The sequence below is a fragment of the Thunnus albacares genome, chromosome 1 (genome assembly GCF_914725855.1).
Source record: "Thunnus albacares chromosome 1, fThuAlb1.1, whole genome shotgun sequence".
NCBI classification, from domain to species: Eukaryota; Metazoa; Chordata; class Actinopteri; order Scombriformes; family Scombridae; genus Thunnus; species Thunnus albacares.
This window is the reverse complement of record NC_058106.1, coordinates 2,682,966-2,710,316: the sequence shown is the minus strand read 5'-3', so window position 1 is coordinate 2,710,316 and position 27,351 is coordinate 2,682,966. Positions and strand designations below refer to the sequence as shown.

The 27,351-nt window shown below is 39.2% G+C and overlaps 1 protein-coding gene and 2 long non-coding RNA genes across 7 annotated transcripts; 1 reads left to right on the top strand and 2 right to left on the bottom strand.

The window, feature by feature from the left end:
* Positions 1 to 992: 992 nt before the first annotated feature.
* Positions 993 to 24,003, bottom strand: LOC122980941. The gene is made up of 3 exons (XR_006403132.1): positions 20,398 to 24,003; positions 1,620 to 2,463; positions 993 to 1,028 (listed from the first exon to the last, which is right to left on the bottom strand). It is a non-coding gene; the product is annotated as an uncharacterized LOC122980941 (long non-coding RNA).
* LOC122980851 lies at positions 7,815 to 12,606 on the top strand. 3 transcript variants are annotated; one of them, XR_006403111.1, is made up of 3 exons: positions 7,815 to 8,037; positions 8,878 to 9,384; positions 9,879 to 12,606. It is a non-coding gene; the product is annotated as an uncharacterized LOC122980851 (long non-coding RNA). The 3 variants fall into 3 exon arrangements; XR_006403110.1 differs by having other exon boundaries at positions 7,815 to 8,569; XR_006403113.1 differs by lacking the exon at positions 7,815 to 8,037 and having other exon boundaries at positions 8,759 to 8,975; positions 9,209 to 9,384.
* Positions 16,995 to 20,404, bottom strand: LOC122980731. 3 transcript variants are annotated; one of them, XM_044349074.1, is made up of 4 exons: positions 18,506 to 20,404; positions 18,141 to 18,403; positions 17,688 to 18,022; positions 16,995 to 17,519 (listed from the first exon to the last, which is right to left on the bottom strand). In XM_044349074.1, exons 1-4 carry the CDS (start codon positions 18,550 to 18,552, stop codon positions 17,466 to 17,468), a joined length of 699 nt encoding a protein of 232 aa, XP_044205009.1. In that variant the 5' UTR covers positions 18,553 to 20,404; the 3' UTR covers positions 16,995 to 17,465. The 3 variants fall into 3 exon arrangements, 1 of the variants encoding a protein (XP_044205009.1); XR_006403087.1 differs by having other exon boundaries at positions 16,995 to 17,499; positions 17,688 to 20,404; XR_006403089.1 differs by having other exon boundaries at positions 16,995 to 18,022; positions 18,190 to 20,404.
* Positions 24,004 to 27,351: the final 3,348 nt, after the last annotated feature.

The window sequence follows — 27,351 nt, the reverse complement described above, 5'->3', positions numbered from 1 at the left end:
CGGCCAAAACACAGGCATTCCCTCTCCTCTGATTTTTTAGATCTTATAGACTCTTTTAACCTTAATCAATCTGTTAAAGGGACCACACATTCTAAAGGTCACACCTTAGATTTGGTTCTCTCTCTTGGTCTCTCTCTCTCTCTCTCTTTCTCTCTCGTGTCTTAATTTGGTAGATATGGTGGTACTGTTGTTTTAAAAGTTCCAATAAAGCTCTTTATTCCTAGTCTCCACCCTACAACACATTCTCACATTCTCAATACTGGTTCTGTAGCTAAATTCTGTAATGCTTTTAATTATCTTCCTTTAATTCCACTTTATGTCATGGACTAATGAATTTTGGACGCTTTGGGCCCTATTTTAACGATCTAAAGCGCACGGTCTGAAGCGCATAGCACAAATGTATTGAGGGTGTGTCCAAATCCACTTTTGCTATTTAAACGGTGGACAAAATGGTCGATGCACCAGGCGCATGGTTCACAGGGGTTGTCCATAGTCTCTTAATTAATCATGGGTGTGTTTTCGGCATAACATGCAACAAACCAATCAAGTGTCATCTCCCATTCCCTTTAAGAGCCAGATGCGCTTGCACCTTGGCGGATTGCTATTATGACGGCGCATTTGCCAAGTAGTAATAGGGAACGATTCTCTGCAGAGGCAATGGATCTGCTTGCGCGCAAAGTGAAATCACACAATCCATATCGAGCACATGGGCCTCTGCTGCTCCCAAACCCTCCTGTGGCCCCAAACCACCAGTTTAAGATCCTGGTCATCAATATGTTGCAAATGTATTTTCGTTTGGTTTTTGAACAGGTTTATTTTTTAATTACAGCTTTGGTTTCTTTTAAATCGTTTTGTTCAGTCATGGAGTAAAAGCTAAAATCAGCAGGGTTTTAATTGCTGAAAGTATGGAAACCTGATCACTGTACTCTCAAAAATGTTAATGTTAATTTTAATCATATAAAGGATCATCAACACAGACTTGATCAGCTCTCCATGGTTCTGATCCGGCTGCTGGCATCAGCTAGAAGCTGTGCAGATTTATTTCCTTTGTTAGTTTAATCATTGTTTTCACCTCATTTATTTCCTCATGTGTTCCTCATGTCATCATGTATTGATGCAACAGGAAAGTCCATCTGTGTCTGATCCGTTGTTGTCCGTCTGTTTAAATACCTGTGTATTGCCACGATTTGGTCAAATAATTAGACAATTTTATCCATCATGACTGCGATTAGTTAATTCTGAAAAATATTATGACTAAGCATTATGACATGTATTTTTTAAATTGTGTGAATGTACACAATAATAATTGTTCACACTGTAATCCTTATATTTGTAATCTTTTGCATGTCTGTGCACTGCTGTGCGTCTTGTTAGAAGCAGGGTTTATGTTGTGCACTCGTCTATGTAGACGTATATTACTATCTTGATAATGTGCCCTTAAAATAACAGTCAAACACTGCGCCACTGACTTCAGACCAGGTTTTTGTTGGTCAATTACGCAACCACTTTCCGCTGCCTCAAGATAGCAATGCGCCAACAATGCACCTGACCACACCCCATTTTAAGACCAACACACCCATGGGTGCTCTGATGGGTGCAAGTGCATTTGCTATTTAAACAATGTGGGCGCTGGACGGGAAAATGACAACTGCATCGGTCTTAAACTAGCAAAGACACTTGTGTCGTGCTTGGCGCCGGGTGTAAGATAGGGCTCAGTGTTTTTTTTGTTCACTTGGTTACACTGTTGTCCAGTCCTTTTGGTCTTATGGTTTTGCTCGTTTATGATTTGGGTTGTAGGTTTAAAGGACTGGCTTGCATTATTAGTTAGCTTATGAGGTTGTGTATTTGGGTTTATATTCATGTGTATTCTTGGATGGGTTAATGTATGCTGGTATTGTTTTCTGGGTTTTGGTTTTCAGTTTGCTCTGTTTCCCTTCTGTGTTCCTGCACTCCTCTCCAGCCTGTTTTTCCCTCCACACCTGCCCTACATCATGTTCGTTAGCCCTGCCCTGCTCTCAGTGCTTTTCCCCTGTTACCTTCCCACCTGCACTGTATCAGTCTTGTCAGTCCTGCCCTGCTTCCTGGATGTGATATTAGCTTGATGCACTTTCAGGCAAACATTTACACAGCTTTTTACAGATAGTGTTAACATAAGGCAACTCAGGAGTTTAAAGTACAGTAAACAAAAAAACACTTCCTCTTGTTGGGTTTACAACATTGAGAATTTACACACAAAAAAGCCACAATTTACACTTGCAAATCAGTAATCTTCTGGTCACACAACTTGACCTGGATGTCTATTGGCAACTTTGTTAGGTCAAAAAATTGAACCTCCCATAGGGTTTTTTGAGTGGTGAAAACCTGGTCATCCTTTGGTGTGTCCAAAAGCACCTTGTGGAAGCCCTCACTCTCCTCCAGGACACCTAAAACAGTCACACACTGCCACTTGACACTCTCTTCCTCCTGAAAAGAGAGGGCAAACATGTCTAGACAGGTTTTACACATAGCCTTGTTTGATTAGTGTTACACAGGACAGCTAGAGAACATCCATTGCTATACTGGATTTGACTTCCAGGTCATCATGTATCACTTACTCGAATTTTGGCATAGTAAGTGGACTGCAGTTTGTAGCCGTAGTCTGAGTGTGTCCCTTTTCATGTGGGTGAGGCAAACCACCTCACCCACTTTAATGTCCAGTAGGGCAGCCTCCTTCCACAAGCTAACCACCACACGTGTGTCATCCTGTACAGCAAAAGAAATAGCTTTCAGGTACAAGATACAACTAAAAACCATGTTATACCCCGTTATTTTGATTTTTTTTTCTCCTCAAATTTATAGACTCAAATGAACTTGTTTGGAACATGATGACTGCAACACCCTTAACAGACAGGACCACACATTAAGTGTTGGTTGTGTCCAGTAGGTCGGCTCCTGCCAGACCTCGCATTCAGAAATACAAATAGAAAGCGCATCAAGCCAATATCACATCCAGTAGTGCCAATGGAGCAAGCAAGGACTGCACATGAATGAACTGAGAAAATGATAATGGCTTAATAAAAGTAAATACATTCTTTAAAAAAAAGATATATAAAAATACACCCACACCCCTAATACATCTAGGCACATTTCTGCATAAACAAAGCAAAACATCCTTAGCTGTGCTCACTCTCCCTCTTTCTATTTTTTTTTTACATATATATATATCTGCACATACGTGAGAACTAACATTGTTATCAAGGAAAATTTGATGTGTGAAATGTGGCAGAGTTGACTACATGTAGTCATAGGAAATTGGGTTTGCACGATCTAGGGTGATGACTCAGTTGATGCATAAAATTTGGTAATGATTGATTAAAGTAGGCGTGGCTTATTACAACAAATCTAAACTTCTAGACATTTCACATTTCAAAAAAAAAAAAATCACTCGTATGTCCTACAGAGCTGAAAATTTTTTCAGCTCATCCACTGTGTGACAACAGACTCACTCCAACCTATGGTTCCATTCAGAAGTCTGTCACTCTATATTTTTCAAAATTATTAACATCTATATCTCCATAAATCTTCATTCAATTGTTACCAAAATTGACACAAACATTCTTTGGATACTAGAGATCCGGTGTTTCAAATGGTGTTCAGATGAGTTGAATTTGTACTGAATGCAAACCGTTTTCTAATTCATCTGATTTTTAAACAAATTTCGCCAAAATATTTGACAATACTTTCCAGAAAAGCAGGTTGAGGTTTTTTTGTGCTTTCTCTTTTTTCCAGAATTGTATCCCAAAAAGTGACATTGCTGTGACTGAAGTCTCTCTCTGCCTTCTGCTTGTGAGGGTGGTTTGGCTTCCTGGCTGAGGAGCCAGTGAGCAGGGTTGCAGAGGGGCACCTGGGTAGTTTTCCACCAGCTGGATGGTTTAGGATTTTGTGTTTTTGTTTGCATGCATCACACACACTTCATTCATCTAAGTTATTCACTCTCATTGACTTCAATGCAGTAATTTAGTCATTTAAAGTTAATGTGTATTGTCAACTGCTGTTATCTTGATGGTCTAGTGGTCTAAACACAGGCCTTGTAACTGTAAAGTCACCTGTTTGAATGCTGCTTGGCATTAAGATGTGTGCATCCTCCTGTTTCTGCCTATCTGTTGAACTCGTGGTTTAGAAGTTGTACATGTATGTCAAATTATGTACTTATAATTTTCAATATCTTGCTATAATTTGTACTCTGAGCATTTAAGTTTTTAAATAGACAAAAATACCCCAGTTTTGCATGTGATGTCATTGCCTCAAGTTGTGAGGTGTGTGGAAACCATGGGTACATCTCAAGTCTCTTATGTGATCTTTCCACACTGCTCGATCCTCACTTGAACTGGAAGACGTTCCGGTTCACCATCATTAAGGTCGTCTCAAAGCTCTTATTTCTGCTCTGAGGAGTGAGGATTGAGGAGTGAGGAGGGATCTCTGAGGAGCTATGAGCGAGGATACATGAGAGCTGCCTTTACGGAAGTCTTTTACCGGCTGACACGCCCCCCTTATTGGATATCAGTTATTGATTGGACGCCGCAGCTGATCAGACTGATCTGATACGTCACAACATCACTGCAGTTTCATACTGGAGTGAATACAGATGACAGAATAAACTCCCTGGTTTTATTTTTGATTTGTTTTCTGATTCATCATCTTGTGTTAATAGTCGGTCTGATCAACAAAAGAACCATAAAAAACTTTCTTCTTTTATTAGAAATGAACTGTTATTATGGGTCAAATTAAAGCCAGCAAGAAACAGTTTAAACACATTTATATTTGACATTTTATATTTATTGTCATGTGAGGCTGAAAATTCCTGAGCGTCGGGTTTGATGTGAGTTACATCATTTCCTTTTTCCCTGAAACATTAAGCCCAATAAATAATTTCCAGTGTTCAAAAGACACCCTGATCATATTCCGAGTTATTAAATAATAAATTCACTATCAGGATATCAATAAATCATATAAACGCATTCTGCCTGTAGAAATGGCTGACGTGCCTTGGAGCAGGACACAGTACACACTATAAATACAGAATGCAGGTTCTTATTCATGTGCAGGTGCTTGTCAAACAGGTAACAGGCTGCAGAGAGAGAGAGCAGCTGCTGGTAACGATAACTGAGAGCCTTTATTAGTGTCAGCACAGCGCACGTGTGCAGACACAAACTCCCATCAGAAGTTTCTACAGCTGTTAAAGCAGACCGACAGCTGATCCAGCTGTGATCAGCTGTCGCCGTCATCGGAAACCGGACGTAGCTTCATGTGACGCTTTAGAGGAAAGGACGTCTCATTTCTCTAAAAACATATTTCCTGGTTTCTTCTCTCCTTGCATGGTTTCCTTGTGTCTCTCTATGCATCCTCGGTGGGAGTGACAAAGTGAGGGAAACACGGATGTAGTTAAGAGACCTGAGATTGGCAGGTGGGTTGCAAAGTCCACTGACAACTAAGACATATGACACTCATTGACCTCAAGATGACGCTGTAAAAATCCATTTTACATTTTCATAATTATCTCATACATCTTGGCCTAGTCATCTGCATCTGGTCTATATATACATATATATATACTTAAGTGATATTTATCTCCTACATGCAATGTTCAATACTCATGAAAATGTATATCCGTGTCTGCTGCTCTCTGGTAAATGTATCGCTGCATGGTGTTGCTCCGTAATAACAGTTTGCATAACAGTGGAAAAATGTAATAAAAGAGTTAAACAATAAAAAGAAGGACGAGTAAAAAGTACAGCAGGGCTGGTACAGGCCTGTGTTTCTGTGGATAGAGCTGAAAAACAAACACTTTCCGTCCCTTTCATCTCATCCTGCTCAATCTGCATACTATACACTGTATAAAGACAAACAACACACACATCTGCAGGGAAATGATAATATTCAGTGTTAGCTTTGAGGTCTTTAATGAGATTACGTGGCATTAATCATTGAGCCAATACCTCACTCATCACTCTAATTTAGGAAGCCGTCATTCTGAAAAGGATGAACCTTCTGCTCAAACAGATATATTTTGGCTGTGGGGCTTTAACTTTAAGCTTGTCATGCTGGAACAGTGGGGCCTTGGCGGCTGCCATAAACTCTTTCAGGGCCTTAATCCATATTACAGTTGGCTGGTGTTCTCCTTCCCACCCCGCATCTTCTTCTGCTCCATGATCAGACTGCATGACAGACACAAACACACAGAGAGGAGGTGAAGAGACCTCCTGCATCCCTGCGTGTGTCTATCTGTTGAGTGGCAGGAGAGAGAGAGGACAGGTAACCTTCTTTTACTAATAAAACAGCCACTTTCTTCTCTCATCCTGATATACTGTATATTCATCATTCTGTTGTCAAGAAGTAATTCTAGAGTTGATCTAAAACAGAAAAAGAAGATAAGCAAATCATTCACAAATCATCAGAACACCTATTTGAAGATTGGCATGAAAATGAATTTATAATATCATGGATCTCTTCCATGTTTCTACAAAGAAAATATGAACCTCATCAGTTTTTTAAAAAAAATATTTGAAAGTTGTTTTTTTTAACAAAATAATGCATTATATCTGTATGCTATAGAACTGTCAATTATGAAGTAAATATTTACAGTTGTTCTCATTTGCACATTTTCTGAGTTCTACAAAACAACATCAGTTTATACTGAGCAGCACAATGCTACATCTGTCCTGCAGAGGCCCTCACTCTGTCTAATCTAAACTAAACTTCTAAACTCTGCCTGAAGAGTAAATCAATTCAAACAGTGTTTGTTTATATCTAAAAGGAATGTGTCAGTGTGACGGGACACTAAGACTGTGTTTCTTTGTGTGATTTCTCATCGAGGCATACAGTATATACAGTCAGGAATATCTACAGCTGACTGAATAAAGACATCAGTTTCAACTGTTCAGTCAGTCATGGTCAGCGTTCACCTTTCGGTGTGTCTCCCATTCACAGTATGTACTGTAGTTTATATGTAACAGTAATATAATTTAACATAGAAAATATGAAAGAAATGCATCATTATATATCATGTTGCTGTATAACGTGTGGACCACACCATGTAAACTCCATGTAAATCAGATGATGTTTATCACATAACTGATTGCGGACTCACAGGAGGCATTTTGCCACGCCCATGTGCAAGCTGTCAAAAATGAGATCAAATGATAAAATTATTATTATTAATAATAATATTATTATTATTAACAATAGTAATAATAATAATAATCTTGTCTTGTTTTAATATATCATCAGTTATTGTCATAGGGCTTTACATAATGTTAGCTGTGTTCTTGGCTGATGCTATGGTTGCAGAGTGCTACCTTCACCTGCATCACGCTGTAATGAAATGAACTCAGAAACAGCAATTATTTCAACACATACATCCAAAGAATTTATGTTAAGTAATTAACATGAAATATAACACAACTATAATAGATACAAGGACTGGTTGTTTCAGTCAGTAGAGCTATCAAATGACTATCAAAAATAATGTAAACCTACATTAGACTAACAGTAGAAGGGGTTAAACTTATGTCAACCTTTTGAGAGAGAGAGAGAGAGAGACAGCGTGGCGGTGGTCGAACAAGGAAAGGGAATGGTAGTGAGAACAAAACCTCTGAATGAGAGAAATAAAACCTTATATTCTGATTATTTCACAGCAGTCATGATTTAAAGTATAAATAAATAACCATCAAAGAGTCAACAGATGATTTACTGTGGACACAGACGCTCTTAGTTTCACTTTCCTCCTCAGCATTTCTCCTTTTCATTCATGCATTCCATCCAACTAATGCAGCAGTTAATACAAAGAACAAAATGACAAACCTGTGTTTCTGTGGTTCTGCGGTGTGGGGAATTTCAAATCTGATGCCTGCAGTGCACCATGGGAGCATCAATTATCATCAATTAGAGCTAGGGTTAGCCAATCAGAGGCAGAGTAGGGGTGGGTCATCACGGAGTTCCAGTGAAAAAAAACAGGAGTCAGTCTGTGGGTCAGACCAGGTTTACCTTTGCACTGGGAAGGTAAGCATCTTTTTTGAATGTGTTTTTAGTTGTTGTTGGTGTTAAGAAGGGTTATGGCTTAGGGCTGTGAGATATGACCATATCTATCCTGTGTCAATAGAAAAATGTCTACCATTTCATATTATACTCTGTCTTTTATTTCATTATGACGCAAATCACACTTTTTACGGCAATATGTCTCAACATTTGGAGTCTGTCCATCTTTTACCCGGATTACATGAATAAATGACTCTTCTTGGCTTTTTACTAGCAAAGCCAGATGTTGGCAGCCGGCGCTGAGAAAGAGCAGAAAAGAGGAGAGAAGTAGTGAGACAGCAACCGTAAATGACAACAAAACGCAGTAGAGACTGTCTTTATTTATGTTATTAACCACATTTATGTGCAGTCGTTTAATTTCAGCTCAGTGTGAGAGAGTGTGTGCTGTGTTTTGCTGTTAGTTATGGTTGCTCTCCTCTCCTCTCCTCTTTGTGGTTCACTGTGAGTGGGGCTGAGCCCTCCGTGTGCTGCAGACGCAGGAGAGACGGTGAACCAGGTGAAGTACTCCAGTTGATGACAACTACACCCATCACGTTAAGTGCAAGAAATGCTTCGGAAGTAAAAAGCCAAGAAGAGTAATTTAATTTAATCTGTGCAAAGGATGGACAGACAGGTGGGGGTGAACCAACTATGTATTCATTGAATGAATTAAAATGTGCTATATAGGTATCATTATTGGGATTTTGGTCATATCTTGCAGTCCTAGTATGGTTTTGTGTTTTCGCTGTATGTTGCTTACTTAATTATTACTGTGAATGTTGTTTGTAGTTTATTTATTGTGTCCTGTTTTGTGTTGTGGTTCAGATGGCTTACAGATCTCCTAGCAAGTCTGCTGATGTGAATGACCCAGAGGTGGACAACATGAGGCAGTTATGCCAACTGCTAACCGAGTATTGAATGTGGTGGGTTTTGTGCTGTTAGTATTTATGTGATTCTTGAGAAGTGGGAGAAAACGGTGAAAAAAATCAAACTTTATGCTCAGACAAATTAAATTACATGTATGTACCAAACATGTAATAACCTACTGAACTATGCTTTCATACAACCTCTCAATGTTACTTTATCAAAACTTGCTTTTTACCCGTCCATGATTTCTTTAACATCAGGAAGTCACTTGTTATTGTTATGTGTGCAGATTTAAATATGAACAGGTTTTGTGTTGCTTGATGGTCTTACCATGAACCTCCTGATAAGGCAGGTGAGGCTCCGGCGGGCCACAGAGGAAAAAGTTAACAATTGTCCAGCTTCTGCTGCGTGAAACCAAAGAGAAGCTGGATGTTGCTGAAGCATCTGCCTGCCTGATCGATGATGGTAAGACTGCTATGGTGTGGTTGTGTAATAATATCATAGAGTTTATGTGATTTGTGTGTTTTTTTGCTGGTCTGTAGCAAAGTGGGGGCCAGCGAGTGTGAGTGAGTGATGTAATTATGCTATTGGTTGATTGGAGTTTACACATCGGCTGTTACTCTTTTTAAAATGAATAGGATATTAAATAAAAGCAGTCCCCAATTATTTGACTGAAATGTAGCTTAATCAAGTCATGTGATACGCTACTTCAGTACACTTTAAGAATAAATATTACTGGGACCAGTACAGAAAACTGTAGATGAACTTCTTTTATTCATAGACAAAAATGACTCCCTGGAACAATTTGGTCACAATTGAGCACATTGAGTGTGTGAACTGAGAGGGTGACATTGATAGTGTCAATATATTTTTGTTCTTGATTGCATTATCAAAGAATTAGCATGACAAAAAAAAGGAATGTCAAACTTAATGTGTGCATATTTGTCACATGTCTGTAGATGAAGACACTGTTGATCCCACCTCACCTTCCAAGTGTTCCTCACAACCTCCTGGACCCCCAAAAAGAAACCCCTGATGCAAATGATTAGTTTTTTGTTTGTTTTCTGTAAAATGTGTTTATGTTTTTTATATTTTCAGATCAACATGTTCTTAAGTTATGATGAAATAAAAATTGTGTTATTGATTTATTTGTTGGTTGTCTGTTGGGTTTACATTTTGAGTTTTGTAGGAGGAAACAGACAAGTACAGAGATTTATGCAGAAATGTACATTTCTAGGACAGATTTTTTCCTAACCCCTTCTCCCCACTGACCTACCTATTAACATGTTTTAAAAACACTGCCTGTCTGTAATGTATTAATAACCTAAATCATTTTCTTTGTGACATATTAGTACACCAGAGGGAATACATATACATCACTTCAGGAATGATTTTATTCACACAAGTGTCATACCCACAAAAACTGGACTTTGTGAGTTAAATATGCTCGACAGAAACGGCGCGCTGCATTAACTCACTACTGTTTACAACTTCTTCAGCTTAGTGAGGATACACAGGCTCTAAAAAACAACTAACTAACCCTAACTGATTGTATTACATTATTATATATTATTATACTTATTTAACATTTTAAAATGTTGCACTTTGGGCTCTGTGTTGATGTTTAAACTATCACTGTTGTGTTTCATTTCATTGACTAATGTGTATATGTCTCATTAATAAGTTAATGTATGTAATGTATTGTCAACATTAAAAAGTCAGTAATTGAATGCATAGTTTTGAAGTTATTATAATTGCCATTTATATATTACACTAATAGATCTCTTTAATTGGTTAATGGTAATATAACCATTATATGTCAAGTTTGTTTTTCTTTAGTATTTTTAGTCTAATCACTGCCTTTGAGTTATTTTGACTTTAAAATCCAGTAAATCACTTGTGCTTTTAATGAGGTGTATGGCATATGTATTTGCATCAGAATATCATATTTTGAGTAAAAATGAAGAATCCCAGACCAAAATTATATTCAACAATGATTTTGGTTTAATCACTAAAAGAACACTAACACAACCTGCAGTTGTTCGTTATGTGCACTTTTCTGAGACAAAAAGTCCAGAATTATTTTACCAAAGTATAACACAGCTGTTCCTGCCATATCATGTAGATGAGCAGCTAAAACCTCCACATTGTGAAACATTTGAACAGTTTTACAAGATCGGTCATGTGAGGTTTAGTGATGGATGGAGACATTGAGTCAAGTCAGTTGTCAATTTAAACAGAAGTAAATCTGAAATTGAAGTAGATAAATGAGATAATATCCAGAGTAGGATTGATACAGATGGTGTAATAGAAGATGCCTGGTGTGAACTGTGCCCAGAGCAAGAGTTGGAAGAACATGAGGGAAATATTCCAGATTTAGCAGTAAGTAGTCAACATGTTGCACATTTGGAAAAGAAAAATAACATCATGTGTAAAAGTGACGGTTTGGCTTTAATTAGATCTTTGAATGAGACACAGCTGGCTATTGTCAGATTTGACAGTGGTGCTTAGACAAAGTAACAGGGAAAAACCCAATCCATGTATTTATTACAGGTGGTGCAGGGACAGTATAAAGCCATTTAATAAAAGCCATTCAGTATGAGGCAATAAGGTTACGTCAACAGCGTGTCGTCATCCTGACAACATTTGTGTTTTGTTAACGGCTCCTACAGGGGTTGCTGCATACAATTAGCATGCAGCAACTACTCACAACATATTTAACATCGGAAAAGATGTTTGCTTACCGTACACACCTTTGGGTGAAGAAAAGGTAAATTCTTTGCGTGCTACATATGGTGATCTTCAGATGTTGATTATTGATGAAATATCCATGGTTGATCACAGACTGTCGTCTTATATTCATGGTAAATTAAGACAGATCAAACAAAGTGGTGAAATGTAAGTGTAGTTAATGTTGGAGATTTTTTCCAGTTGCCTCCAGTAAAAGGGAAACCTCTGTATGAAGACGATAAAGGTGTCAACTTGTGGTCTAGACTGTTTAAGGTTGTGGAATTAAAAGAAATGGTTCGGCAAAAAGATAATGTCTTTGCTGAGTTGTTAAACAGGGTAGGAACTCGTTCAAAAGGGACTCCGAAGTTAGACAGTGACATTGACATATTGAAACATTGTGAAACAGGTGAAGTCAGCTCAGATTTACACATATTTCCTACAAATAGAAGTAAACGAGCATAATGTTTCACAGCTATTTAAGACATGTCCTGAATATGTCCAGATAGATGCTCAGGATTTTGTAAATAATAAAAAAAAACGAGGAAACTTGAATTGAAAACTGGACATCATGCCAAAACTTATAACAAGTTTGGATGAACAGTTGTTGTTGGGTAAGAATGCCTGTGTAATGTTGTGCAAAAACACAGATGTTATGGATGGTCTGGTTAATGGGGTTTGTGGTATCATAACACACAGTTAGTTCCAAGAATAATAAGTTTCCTCAAAAAGTGTATGTTAAGTTTGATGATGATCACGTTGGCGCACAGAGGAGGCAAGTGGTTCAATAGATGTAATGGGTTCTACAGGTATTGAACCAGAGAAGGAGAAGGTTACCAGTAAAGGTGGATCACGATGACAGTTTCCACTTAAACTCGCTTGGGCTTGTACAGTACATAAAGTACAAGGATATATCCAACCATGGATATATAAAGAGAACTGGATACAGCGTCGGAGGCGAGGCCCTATTCATTCCTATGAAAGTTGCTCAGTGGCACATAAAGCAAAAAAAAAAAAAAAATCAACTTCCCAGTATGAAAGTACCCAGATCTTCCGCATTGTGCGGCCCATAGAGCATGCACACTTGTGACTTTCACTGGCCGAGTTGGCTACTTCCGGTTTAGCCCTCCGGCTAACTTGAATGGGGATAAAACAATTGAATCATGCGTCTCTTCAAAGCTTTTGAAATGTGATCGGACTGAACGGAATTGATTCTGATAGTGAGACAAGTCATTTCGTGGGAGTTGTGACGCTCAGAAAAATGTATCAGCTGATTTACAGACGCCTCTTTCACAATGTAAGTCTATGGGAAATTTTCGATTGACAAACAAATTTATTTTCACTCACGGTGGCACAAACACAAGACAATTGGTGAACACAACTAAATAGGCAGTAAACTTTAACTACTCTTCAGAGTACGAGAGGAGAAAGAACTCGGTGGTCCATCAATTCACACAACAAAAATATGAGCAATAAAGTTCAAAAAAATAAAACCTAACAACACACAGTATAACACTGTCTCTGCCCAGACTTAAGCCTCTTGCTTGGACGCTTCAGAAAGCGAGTAGGGTGTGTTTCAGTTGGTCTTTCGGGTCCGGCTCGGTTCCTCATCTTGGATGCTGATGGGGCCGTCCTGTCACGCCTGGGAAACACAGGATGCATGAGCAGTGTGTGTGCGTCACAGAACCTCTTGCTTTTCATTTCGGCACCCATGTTACCAGGTTAGAGCAGCCACACAGCCTGCGTGAGATGCGCATGGCTGCTGCGTTGCGCACACGGAACTTCAGCAATATAATCAATAAAAAAAACAAAAAGAACAAACTTGTCCTTTTTGAGGAGTGTATGAGGCTGACATAGAAGTATCCCCAACCAGACCCCACCATGACTGAAATGTATAATTAAATAATATGAAACATGCTATTATTGATGGCTATTATCAAAGCCAAATTCTATGTAGAAAGAGAGCTGGCCGCAGAAGCACCGGAGCAGTTCAGCAACGCACACGCACTGCTGAGGTTCACGCAGGCTATGTGTGTACATTATCGAGCCTTTTACAGGTTAGTAACAATTAGGAAGGCAGTATCTAGCTTGACCACAACTGACCGCAGTCTAAATGTAAACTGCTAACAATAATGATAATTTGTATTAAGTGATAGAACCATTTACTTGAACAATTTTAAGTTCTTACTCTGTCCCCTGCTGACTTGTGTCTCCAATAGTTCCTGGGTGGTTGGAGCTGGCATGCCAGACAGCACTCCATGTTGACGTGGCCGGACGTCATCTGGCCTCACGGTTGTTAGTTGAGGCAGCCCACTGTCACTGCATGGCGATTACGATGCAGAAGTCTGCATCATGATGCCTTTTTGAACTGAGAAATGTCCATACCTCTACCACCAAATAGTCTTGTTAACATTTATTATGCTTATAACATACTCTGTGGAGCCGTTAGTCATCTTGCAAAAATACTATATTTATATAAATACTTATTGAATTGAGTATCATCGTCAATAAGTAACTTACCTTGTTTCCAAAACCTGAACAGCAGTTTCCTCAGCTTCACTGAAACCAAGACCCTCCCCAGCAAAGTCATCATCTCTGCAGAAAATCAAATAATGGAGGTCAAACTAAAAAATGTCCTGGTTACAAATTTATCACACATTGTAGTATACAAGGACTAAATCATCTACTTTATATACTTTGTATGTTTCCAACTTGCCTCAAATTTTTAGTTGTGCTTATGTTTGTAGAAGGAATCACTGATCATGATCAGAGTCAGACCAAACATCTAATTACGTGTCATAAATACAGCTGAGGCTGTTACACCACAATTAATTTGGCAACATACACAATCGTTTTCTTACCTATCTGAGAGTGACTCGCCAACAATACCAGAAAGGGCAGGTATCGGATGTGTGGTTATCCAACATTTGGTTGGTGTTGATGTTGTAGCCAAAGAACCCGCCTAATATCTGAAAGAAAACAGTATAGTACATAATTTGTCAGTCTGTTCTAAAATTATAAATCATTTAACTGAGGTAATATCTTCCTAACATATGTCAGGGTTGTTATCAGCACATAAACATTTGAAGAAGCTGCACCCAGCATAAGTTCCACAGAGCGGCTGTGACTTTCACTGGATTATTTGGCTTTTCACATTGTGAAAGTGGCCACAGCTGCTGAGGCTAGACATTACTGTTGTGAAATGTCAACATTGCTAGCAAACAAACACGCAAAAATAAATCTTTTCAACATGAAAAGTAATCTACAGCAAAATGTATTCAGTAATAGAACGAGCACATAGTTATTTCAGTGCTTCGATATTTGAGTGCTAAATAAGCAGTAAACCAGCTAAATGAGAACATTTAGCTATGACAGCACAGGCACACTTAAATATGAGGATGAACACCAAAGCAATACATCTGCTTGGGCACTACATAAAAACATTTTCAGCAACTTTCCAATAAAACAAAGCTAACCAGCAGTCTTAGCGCCGGAAACAAGCTAACGTTAGCCTGACTGCAACATCATAGTAATATGATGTTGAGACTCAACCATGGGGTCAGACAAAGGCTGGTCTACATGTAAACTATGAAGCCTTTCTCCTTTGCTCCCTGAAACAAGGGCGCAGCACCAAAATGCTGCTCAGACTCCATTTCCAACGTTGCAGCCATGACGTCACCGCTCTTGTAAGTATCGGCTGCAGACAGACGTCACTGCTTTCCAGTGTAACCGAGCTAGGAAAAGGTCCGCTTTCTCCGCCAGCCAGATTATTAACGGAGATGAATTGTGCATGTACACTTATCTCCTTTTTTGGAGCTTCTCCCCTCGCTGGACAAGACAAGACTTCGAAACGTGTTCACCCGAACACTACTATCGGATCCGCGAGAGACCACTGTTTGCAACCCAGCGCTCTCACTGACTTTTCATCACGGAGATGCAACTTCTACGCCCCACTGTCTACCGACTGAGTCGACCACCCTGAGGACCCATGCTGGATTTTACTGACAGACTGAAACACACACCGGTTTCATTCCAAGAGCAACAGAAATAAGAGGTTGTCTGGGCAGAGACTGTATTTAATTTGTGTGTTTTATAAGTTTAGTGCTTGGGGGTTTTTTTGGGGGTTTTTTTTTTGTGTGATTTAACGGACCGCCGAGTCCCTTTTCCTGCTACACTCTGAGGAGTATTTGAAGTTGCTGCCTGTTTAGTTGTGTTCACCACACTAGACTGCTGTGTCTGTGCCACTGTGGGTTAAAAGTAAGTTGCTTTGTCAGTTCACAACCAGACAACGTACGTACAGACTACTGTCCGTACACATGCTCTCTGTGGATAAAGCAATTGCTGCTCTCCTCTCATGGTCACGAGACCGAGAGTCAGTTTTTCCTCCTTCTCCTTCCCTCTCTTTGTACTAACACATACACACACAAACACACCTATACAATCACACACATTTTCTACGCATCTTACGGTCAGATAGTGTGGGACACAGCACCGCTCTACCCTTTGTTATCCGCTATCAGACAAGTGTGCAGAAACGTTACTGACCACCAGTTGGCGCCATCTTTCACCCAAAATACATTTTTAAGTTTTCAATATGTCTGTAAAGAGAAAAGTCTCAGTTTTATGGTGATACTAACATTATCTTTCTACACCAATTACTCTATGAGATATGCTCTTCCAAAGTCTTCAAAACATTATTTTTGAGAAAAAGGGCATTAAAGATAATAATTCATGTTCAACCATTTTTCACATGGATTAAAACAAATTTATTAAGACTCAAGTCAAAATGAACTCAATATTTTTGGGTCTTATGTGATACCCCACAGTTGGGTATGTAGCCTAAACAGACGTTCACATATATGTGCAAGTACAGGCCTAGAAGCCCATGTAGACAAGAATCCAAAACATATGGAATATAACTGATAGAATATTAACAAATACACTGCACATATGATGTAATATATAATAGTGTATTTAAATATAATCATTTGAAGAACATAAAATGAAAAACATTAAATGTGGAGCTCCTAAGTCCTTATCCAAATAATTAAAAAAAACTATACTAGAAAATGGATAGAATATGAAGAAATATTATGTACATATAATGGTATATAATATATAGTATTTTCAGATATAACAGGAAGACTAATGTGGGATAATTATATATAATTAAATATAGCCACTTGCACAAAATTGAGCCAATTATGTTCATATAATGTAATATAATCTAAGTTCATGTAATTTAATGTTATAATACAGAATATGATTTATATATATATATATATATATATATATATATATATATATATATATATATATATATATATATATATATATAATGTGTGTGTGTATATGTATATATTACTTAACATTTAAACACAGTCACATGCACTGAAACATGCACACTACGTTCCCACATCACGTAATCAGTCATGGACGAGCCACAGCTAATTTCGGACAAACCAGGTCTTTTGTGTTCTAGGTGCAGAACTCCCTGATGCTGTCATACAGATACCACTGACGCATCTCACGAAGGCTAGGTGGTTTCTGTGCAGTGGGCAGGGCTTCAGGGTTAAGGTTTCCTTCATTGTGAAGGAGAAAAGAAAATCTCCTCCTACATGTTTGTGAACTCCTTGGCAAAGACCATTCCAGGTTGTGTAACACAACCTATCTTGAACAGCCCAAAACACCAGTCCACGGCAAACTTGGTGTGGCCAGCAATTAAAAAATTGAGAGACACACTGTCATGAAGACCCACCATGCATCACGAAGCCAGGTACCACAGCACGAACTTGTTCTTGTTCTGTCCAGAACAGCTGTCACAGTGCAAGCTGGACGTGTTTTTCACCGAACCTGTACCGGGAGAAGAAATGCTGTAGATAGGAGATGACTGCATCGGAGCCCTTGCTGATACAGTGAGCCTCATTGATCAAGTAGTTGACCTGCCGAGGCACACTCTCACAGCAGACTCCAAATACACCACACGAACAACAATTTACCCTAAATGTTCATTGAAACATTATAGTTGTAATAAAACATACCTGCTGTGCATAATCAAAGCTGTAGTGCATGGTGAGGTCTTGGCTACAGGGTGGATTTGGCCCAAGCTTGACACCCAGCATACCAACTGTTGCCCTGCAGCATATAACCATGTCCTGGTGTGCCTGACACTCCGTGCCAACAATGCAGAGGTGTTGCTCCTGCTTCTTCAACTTTGCAGACTTCACACAGTCCGGTAGATTGGAGCTGTGGCAGATGGCATTATTATTTTTTTGGCAGACCCAGCACAAGTCTGTTATTGGTTTCCCAATGACAATGTTGGGGGTCTGCTGCCTCCACAGCTTTCGAAATGTGCTGTTGCCAGCAGCACGGTGGCCTACACCAATGTTTAAGAGGGAGAGGAATACTTGAATTGAGTACTTGTATTCTTGAATTGATTTTACAAAATTGCAAATTCTAATGAGCAAAAAATACAATTCATATCATAGTCTGACTTTTGTATCTCCACCACACTGATGTCATGGTCTCCATTGTGGGTAGCACCTGGATATCTGATTGTTTGAAACCAGGGATGCGCCCAGGGAGTGGCATGGCATGGACATCGGCAAAGTTGGCGATGAACTGCTTAATTCGTTGGATGTCTTGAACAGTCAGCAGCCTCCTGCTCAAAACACACCCACCAGACCTTTTCATCCTTGGTGCCAATTCATGTTGCTTATAAAATTTTATAAGGTTGGTGAGCTTGTTTTGAGATATTCTGGAATAAATAACCATTATGCCAATTAGATTAGGAGATATATCATATGCATACCATTTACAGGTGAAAGTGCTTAATGTAGAGTGTATTTTAAAAGTTAACTCATGCATGCGGAAACTTGAAGGTTTTCCAGCATATTTGCTGTCCATCAAGGAAGTAGGCAGTCCTCTGAAGCTTGCGCTCTATCTGCTGGCTTCTCTTGGAGAATACCGTATCCTTGGACAGAGTCATATGGGAACTGATCTTCCCAAGAAGAAAGAGATGTTTTTCATCTACAAAATGACATGGCATAAAATGAAAAATCAAGTCATCACAAAGACTTTAAGCTGTCTAAATCATGTTGAATCATTGTTGAAAGAGGCATGATCGTTTCCATATTAATACAGCCCCATATTCAGAAATATAATCAATATCACCATGTGATGATTTTGCAACCTATACTCTTACTATATGTTGGGCTATTTGTTTTACTATATTTAAAATGATATCCTCACCTTTTGTGTCTCTCACAGCAACCCTGTCTCTTAGAAATTATGTTTGTATTATTAAATTGTTTTCATACTTACGTTGTGGTGACAATGTAACACAACTGTTCTGCTAAATTACACAAATAACATTATTAGTCACTGATAACACTAGCTAGACTACTTTCTTAGCCTATTCTAGTGATTTTTAATAGCCTTTACAAACAAATAAACACAAAAGGATCGTGTAACTAAACTGAACACTTACCATTAGTCATTTCTTTAATTTGGTCGCGTCTTCTCACGGTCTCCTCCGGTGTGAAGAGCTTGTAGTGCCACTGTTGTAGAGTTTGCAGCTACATCTTCAGCTCTTTATCGCTGTCCTCGTTTAAATAACTATAATCTGATACATTGTATGCCATCATCAGGTCAGGCATGACTGGAATATCTTCTTTCTTGTCTTCCTCCATCTCACTTTCACCATCATGATCGGCGCTAATGTTAGCCGGCGGGATGTCCGAGTCCGACTTGGAGGTAGCGCTGCTGTCAGACTCCGCTCCCCTATCACTAGCCGGCGCGGTGAAATAATCCAAAATTAGCTCGGTCCAGTTATTGTCAGATGTAACTTTCTGACCTAACGTTATGTTGAAGAACTTCAAAACTATACTAATCGTTTGAATTTTAAATTAATGTTGACATTGTATGAAAGCTGAGACTTTATTTATTCAGAAACATACAAAAACCCAAAACAGTTGAAAATCATGTTTTTCATGTAAAAATGTGTTTCTTCAAGAACAGGCGGCTGCGACTTCGGACTCATTTTGATGGAACGCGTCACATATGTGACATCGAGTTTTACCACTTCTGATGAATGTGCAAAGTTTCGTGAATTTTCGAGCATTCCTAGCACCTCAAAAATGCTAAAAGTAATGAAGGAGCTCTATAGAACTGCTGTGTCATGCCCAAGCCCATCTGTCATATCAAAAGTACTCATTCGAACAAGCGTGCAAAGCTTTGTGAGTTTCTGCGCATCCTAAAGGCCTGTAATATGTGTTTGTGAAATGAAAATTGAAAATACAAGTCGGATGACAGAAGTAATGATGCATAACAATAAAACAAAACAAAAAACAAACAAACATTTCATTCAAATAAAAGAACAGGAAGATACATTTCACCGTTATTACTATTTATTAACCGTGTTGGAGACAGAGTGCAGACCAATGATGATTCGAAACATCCACTCTTCTCCTTATCTGTCCTTCTCTCTTTAAATTGATACTTTCTGTGCTCTCTAGTCAAAGTTTTTTTTAGTGTATTTTATTTATGTAATCTCTTTATTTCTTTATATGGGCTAAGATATCTTCTGTATTACATCATATATATTATATTTTGTTCTGTCTCACTCTTAGAGTTGTGTTTTCTGTGTTCCATGTATTACAAAAACAATAAATAAAAATTTGTGTTCACAAAAGAAAACCTGAAGATGAATCAATAAGTCACAAATGCAACATGTTAAGATGTGTATCTTACCTCAGACCTGTCCTCCTCCTTCCATTCTCTGTGTTCTCTCGTTCCTTCAGAGAGCTGTGGAAAGATGAGAGAGTTCACAGCGAGTTCACTGGCACTCGCCTCCGTCTCCCTCAACTCTCTTTCATCATGTCTTCACAGTGAGGCGGCTGCAGTAAATGCAGTCTGTTTGAACATGCCTGTCTGCATAATGAGAGCTTTTATGCTGACTGCTCTGGCTGTTCATTATAAATATGCAATCACAAAAATCTATGAGTGGTTGATTAACACATCCAAATACATCCAGTCTCTCTATTTATCAGTCAGCTGGTTCTCTGCCATATCTTAGTCTTTCCTAATTCTTGACAATAGATTAAAAAAAAAAGGACATTGTGATAACTTATTTCTCCATGAAATGTAATGTACTTAAACATGTAAACATGTCTGCAGGCTGAGACGATGTATAGAGTGTATAGGAATGGAAGAGAGTCATACTAAGCTCTCTCCTGTCATCTAGTGGTGCTGTTGGAATATAACATTTGCAAAGGGCATCAGTCTTCATGGGTCTGAATCAATAACTACAACTAAGCAACAAACCTATATTTATTTATTATATATTACCTGAAAAGCTGAAAGGTAAACAATTGAGTAAAAACACAGCCACCTTGCTATCTTTTCAATAATTAAGAAGCATCATGAATGTAATGTTTTGGCAGGTCTTAATAATTCTACATTTATATATTTATTTATTATAGCAACATATAAAATATAAAGGCATAAAAGGACCCTGAAAAATAATAACATTCCGATACATACAGCACATCTTCATATTTCACGTCTGCAGTAACAAACCCACATAAGGTTATCATTCTCTCAAAAACATCACATATTACTCCAATTATTGTTTCCCTCCACTGGCTCTCAACAACACATTACATAGGCAGTGTCAGGGACCAAGCAAGTCAAGCATAACGGACCATTTAAAGCTAGGGTAGGCAACGTCTGGAAATCAAGCTAGCTGTAGCATGAGACTCCTACTCTCCCTGTTTCTGCTCCATATCTCCGTCCTGCTCTTCACTTGCGTCCTAGAAATATAACAATTAATAGAAATATATAATTAATGTACATTTATTTCTGATCATGCTACTCTTTTTAACTGAGCTGAGACTGGGATATTTTTTTTGCTGGAGGAGGAGTACTATTTTCTACTTGCACTTTGCTTCCTTCATGTGTCCTCTTCAGAAAGACGAAGTGCGTCAGAGCCTGTGGGTTTGTGTGTGTCTTGAGAGTTTGTTTGGGATGTGTTATTCGTGATTGCCATTCCGTTAAGTCTTCCAACTACAAACTCATGCTGTAGCTGAAGAAAAATCTCCAGCTCTTCTGTGTAGTTGCGATGCTGGGTTGACAGATTTTGTTATACGGAACCAATTCTCATCAATTCTCAACCCGGGTTTTGCCAAGATTTTTCAGCATAAGTCCTGTCCACAGTGGAACAGTACCAGCATAACGCAGAATTACTTGAGCATTTGATTGTCCTACTCCCTCTGTCTCATCCTTCCATGCTTCCTCCCATGCCTGCCTGATGACCCCTTCCACATGAGCAAAGAAAGGGGATGCTGTTGCCTGTCTCCAAAATCTTCATTTTTCAATTCTATCTTGTCTGTCTCTGTTGGATGTAAAGCATCCTGTAGTGCAGAGGTGTTCCTGACAACGCTTTGTGTCAGTTCTTGATGAAAATATGTACACCATACACCTGGAAATCGACAAGATCTCAGCAAATTCTGTTGCATTTTGAAGGACAAAACAGTACAAAAAACGTCATACTTATCAACTTCAGCATATGAGCAGCACAGAGGTGTATTACCATCAGCTCCACTGTCTGCTACCCTTGGCACACCTCAAAGCAGAGCTTCAGGTAGTCTGGAACGCTGATTATGTTGAACACCTGAAGTACTGCATGAATCACCCAACTGAAATCTGTTTATACTCTCTGTGGCTTCAAGTGTTTCTGAAACAGCTTGTAAAAATCACGACGCAAGAAAGTCAGCCAGTGCAGGACTGATGTTAACGTTTCAGCCCCAGGAACTACTGTGGTACTGACTGGCTACATGGGTGAGGTTTGGCAACTACACTGCCAGTGGCATCCAAATATAGCAAACAACTAATTTTCTTCTGTAGGTCTTCTGGGACTCAGAATATGAATGAACAATAAAAGAAGAAATTGCAACATATTGTATACTCCTGTGCTCAATTTTTCCACATCCTGCTTTTGTTAAATTTCAATGCACTCCATGAACACATCCCTATCCAAGCGACTGTCAAGATTTTTCTTAACGGATGTCTTCCAAAGAACTCTGAGACTGAGTTGACACTGAAGATTTCATGCTATGATTTCATCTTCATCTGGCAATTTGTTTCATGTGGACAGGCATGGGAGTGAATTCTCCAAGTTGTCTTTTCAGTTTCTAGTGCTCTGGTTACTGACAGTGTCCTGAGTGTTGTTCATCACAACTATGTGAGGTCTTTCCTTGAACTGTGACAAGAACATTTCTTCTACCTTTGGTAATATCCGGATCAGCTGCCATTAAAAGTGAATAGTTTGTGCAGCCTGTGAATTTACACACAGCTTTACCCCACTAATAATGCCCTTTAGCCTGTTGACTCTGAATTTTACTTTGTTACTCTTGAATGAAAGGACACAGAATTTGTTCACAGTACTTATTTAACAGCTGATTATGTCAGCCCTGCCTTTCTTAAAGACTGTATCCTTACCTCTCATCTGGTTGGATTTCTAGATGGCATTTCTTTTCCAAAGGATAACCTCCTCTTTACCATGTCCAGAGTCTGTCACCTTGGCATTTGTACTGCAGGAAGGACAGGGGCATGTGGATATGGTAGCAATGTCTTCCACACTCTGGTCGCCAATGCAAACCGGATGAAACCAGTTCTTGCAGAGACTACACTGGGCATATGGCTCATTTGAATTATTTGGCTGTTTACAGACACAAAATAAGGTGTCATCAACACACTCAGCCCTTTTATCTCCATGTACTTCAGCCATCATAATCACTTTCATTGCACTTGTTGCATCTTTATCCTCTGTATCATGAACAACTTCCTCTCCACAGTGCAATCTGTCCCTTCATAGTATTTTCTTTATCCTGCACCATTTGGAATTTCTTTAACATAAACATTGTCTGCGTTATGGCTTCTGCTGCTATTCGCTCTTGTGATGTGACTATCAACACTTTCTGCACTGTTTTTCTTTAGTACTGGGATCCACTGGTCTCATCTTTACCCTTTTCTTGATGTGTCTCTCTTTTCTCAGACCTTGTCCGGTGCCCTCTTCCTCTTGCAGCTTTGAAGCGACATGTACACCTATCAAGTATGTCATGGCACGCCCAGCCAACAAGTGTGCTATGACTGTGCAGTTTTCACGCAATTAGTCGTTAAGCAACTTTTTTCTTGTATCCGTGTCACATGGCAGAATATTCTTGATTTGATGTTTGTTTTGCAGGTATATTTATTAGTTGCTGTGCTTGAATTATTTTGGATTATTTGGCTTTCACTGTATTTTGGGATTGTTTTGAACTCTCTTTGGATTGTATAGTTTTGTCGTGTGTTGTAGTTTGTTTGTTTTTTCTGCCGTAGTGTATCGCCTACTGGACTAAAAGTGCAATCGATTCTTTCACCATCATAATCCAGAAGGTCCGGTTTGACTTCAGATCCATATTCTTTTTATAGCTGCTGTGTAGTATAATTATTGTTGTTATTTATTATTACATTAATTGACAGCAAACCTGTATAAAGCCACATGCCCACACAGGAGCCAACCAGTGTCCCAGCACCTACCTGATGATCTCCCTCAAAGATTAAGCACTGCTTTCATGTTGACTAAACTTTGTGGTGACACTTTATAATAACAATCAGTAGTAAGTTATTTATAAGACATTATTTAATGACGTACTACCATGAACAAAACATTAATATACCTTTGTAAATGATTAATGCTATGTTAACATCACAAATATGTTGTAAGTCATCTATAAATGATGACTTATAGGCATGAAATAGGCTAGATAATTAATCATTTGTTGATATATTATGAATCACTTGTGAGCCATTGAAAGCAATGATTAGAAATTATGTTATTATATTATATGGCCCGCCCTACTTTGACAGAACCAGTATGAACTTGATGTGCTGGTAGGGTTGATTCTTAGTTGGGGCCAGTTGTGCACGGAGAATAATAAACATATAACATTAAAGGCTATTTGTGTGGTAATTACAATGAACTTGGCAAAGTCTGTCTGTGCTGCACCTTTCTTACCTTGAGTCTAGCACTCTGAATGCTGTCAATTACATTCTGAGGCAGCACCACTGTGCTGTGTGAAATATTGTCGTCCCCCCCCCCCACGCCACAGCATGTCCCTGCATAGCAGGAGCTGCCACGGCTGTCCACACAGCAGTAGATAAATCTCTGCCGGCCACTGCATTGCTGGCCAGTGCAAAGCTATAATGAGGGGCTAGAACCAGTGTGTGGCGGTGCTCCCTCACTCTGGACAGAGTGAGAGCTATCAGAGCAAAAGGACGAAATGTGTACAGGAGGACAGGTGGCCAGTTGTGCACCTAACCCCCCGCATTGAGAAGAACAGCAGACACTGTGTGTTTTCTCTTGATGCAAACAGATCCACCTTGGCCCGGCCATAACGCAGCCACACTTGCGCCACAGTTGCTGGGTGCAGAGTCCATTTTCCATATAGTGGCATACCCCTGGACAGCAGATCCACCCCTAGGTTAAGAAATATATGCTATGTGTTCAATATTCAAACATTACTCAAAGGTTATGATGCTGTTGACTTATAAAGCTAACCTATATTACAGTTGTGATTAACACGTGCCTATCGTCAGCAGACAACCACCAGGGAGCACATTACTGTGCACTTGTCTGTCAGTGCAGCTGGTGCAAGTGTCCTTCCCTTCATTGTTTATCCCTGCTGCCTTCCCAGTGTGGCGTATGATTGGATGGTCCAAGAAACAGTCTGTATGGTCCAATTCCAATTTAGTACTCCAACCCATGTGACTCAAGTTTGACTCTATTAGAAAATGCAATATTTCAATATAGGTTTGGCATTAAAATGCATTTCTTGCGAGAGATGTGTGTTTTATTTTCTTCGTTCAATGAACGTATATGATGTTTAGTTTTGTTTTTAATTTTTTCAGGTTTTCTATGGTTGCTATGGTGGTTGCTATGGATGCTGCTATCACTGAAACCACGTAGTTGCATGTTGTTTGAATCATTGTCTTTACGTTGAGTAGTTTATCTGAGCTGTAATTTTATTTGCTCTATTTTAATTAACTGTTTGATGATATTTATTTATTGGATTAAGCCAAATGTACTTAAATGTAAAATATTACCTAAACACACACATAGGCCTATTGTATGCATTTTATTTTGAATGTAGCCTAGTTATGAAGTTTTCTTTACTGATACATAATTCTTTTACTTTGCAGTATCTTCTCCCAGCCACTTCACCAAAACAGTCGATCCTTTTTAAAAGTGAACTCAGAGGAAGAGTCATCCTTCTCTGTTCTCTTCTGTTCTGTTCATACTTTTCCCAACTTTGTCATTCTACTTATCCCTGTGTAGGAGACCCAGTGCCCCCTTTTTCTTCTGCTGCGTGCCTCTGAAAGCCCAAAAGAAGGTCTGGACTTCATCAGTGATAACCTTTAACCTTGGAACTTCTCTCCCCTCTCACTCCATGCTCACACACACACACCACTACACTTATCCCCCCCTTTTCTCTTCACTCTAGCGTGACTTCAGATAAGAATATTTACCAGTTGCCAGTCGTAAGTCAAAACAATGCTTTGCTGGAGTATTCTGTGTGTCTTAAGCCAAACTTTGATTCAGTGTTTATTAATTATATAATCATTTTGCAACCCACATTATTGGTCACTAAGTAATGCCAGACAAAATGGTTCGACTCTGATCTTTTTACAATAAAATTCAGCAAACTTAATCATGGACAAAGTGTTTTGTTGTTGTGTTTAAATTTCCAAACATAACGGCTGTGAAACAATCAGAAAATAACTTTTTATTGATATGATTCACCTGCATTCTCGCCGACAGCACTCCCTTTCTCCATTTTCACAGCGGTTACGTTGTAGAGCTCAAATAAACACGTCCACAACCCCACACACACCTCGGCTCCATCCTGTGGTTGAACGCAGCACCGCCTGATTTGGTCTGAATACGCTATCAGCAGTAGCAGGTGCTAACAGGCTAAGCTAACTGTGTCAGTGGCTTTGCGCTAGCAGCAGTCCAGATGAAGGAGCTGCTAACCAGCCTGAGAAAACTACAACTGTGGGTCCCGAAAAGAAGTAAAACTACAACTGTGGGTCCTTGTAACGCTTATCACTTCAATTTTACATATAAAAAATGAAGTTCAAGTGACCATCTAGCCTTCTCACACGGGCGTAACCATAAAAACGTGTATGATGAGGGTGACATTGTTTTCTCAGACGGGCACTGTGCCATGTGCCATGCGGCTACTACAATACTGTATGCAGCTACTATGGTAAAAATCACGGGTGCTGGTGTATAAATGAACCGTCTTTTTATTTCAAAAGTCATAAAGAAAACAAGGGAAGTACTTTTTATAAAAAGCAAACAAGTTCGCAAGGAGGCAGGGATCATTTCATTGGTTAACACCAAACCTGGCCTTCTATTGGTTGGGGGATTTTGACAGGGTTTTTGCACAAAAAAATCCAAGAGCAGAGAAGAAATCTGAGAGCAGAAGTTCCACGAGCACGCAGAAGCAACGTGAGTGCGAGGAGAGGAGCTGAAGTTTGAGCGCAGGAAATCTGTGCAAGCAACATTATATTTGACTGCAAGCACACAGTTTGAGCAGAAACAGAGCAAATTTAAGTGCAAGCAGAGGCTATTTGAGTGCGAGGGCAGGGTTTTGAGGGACA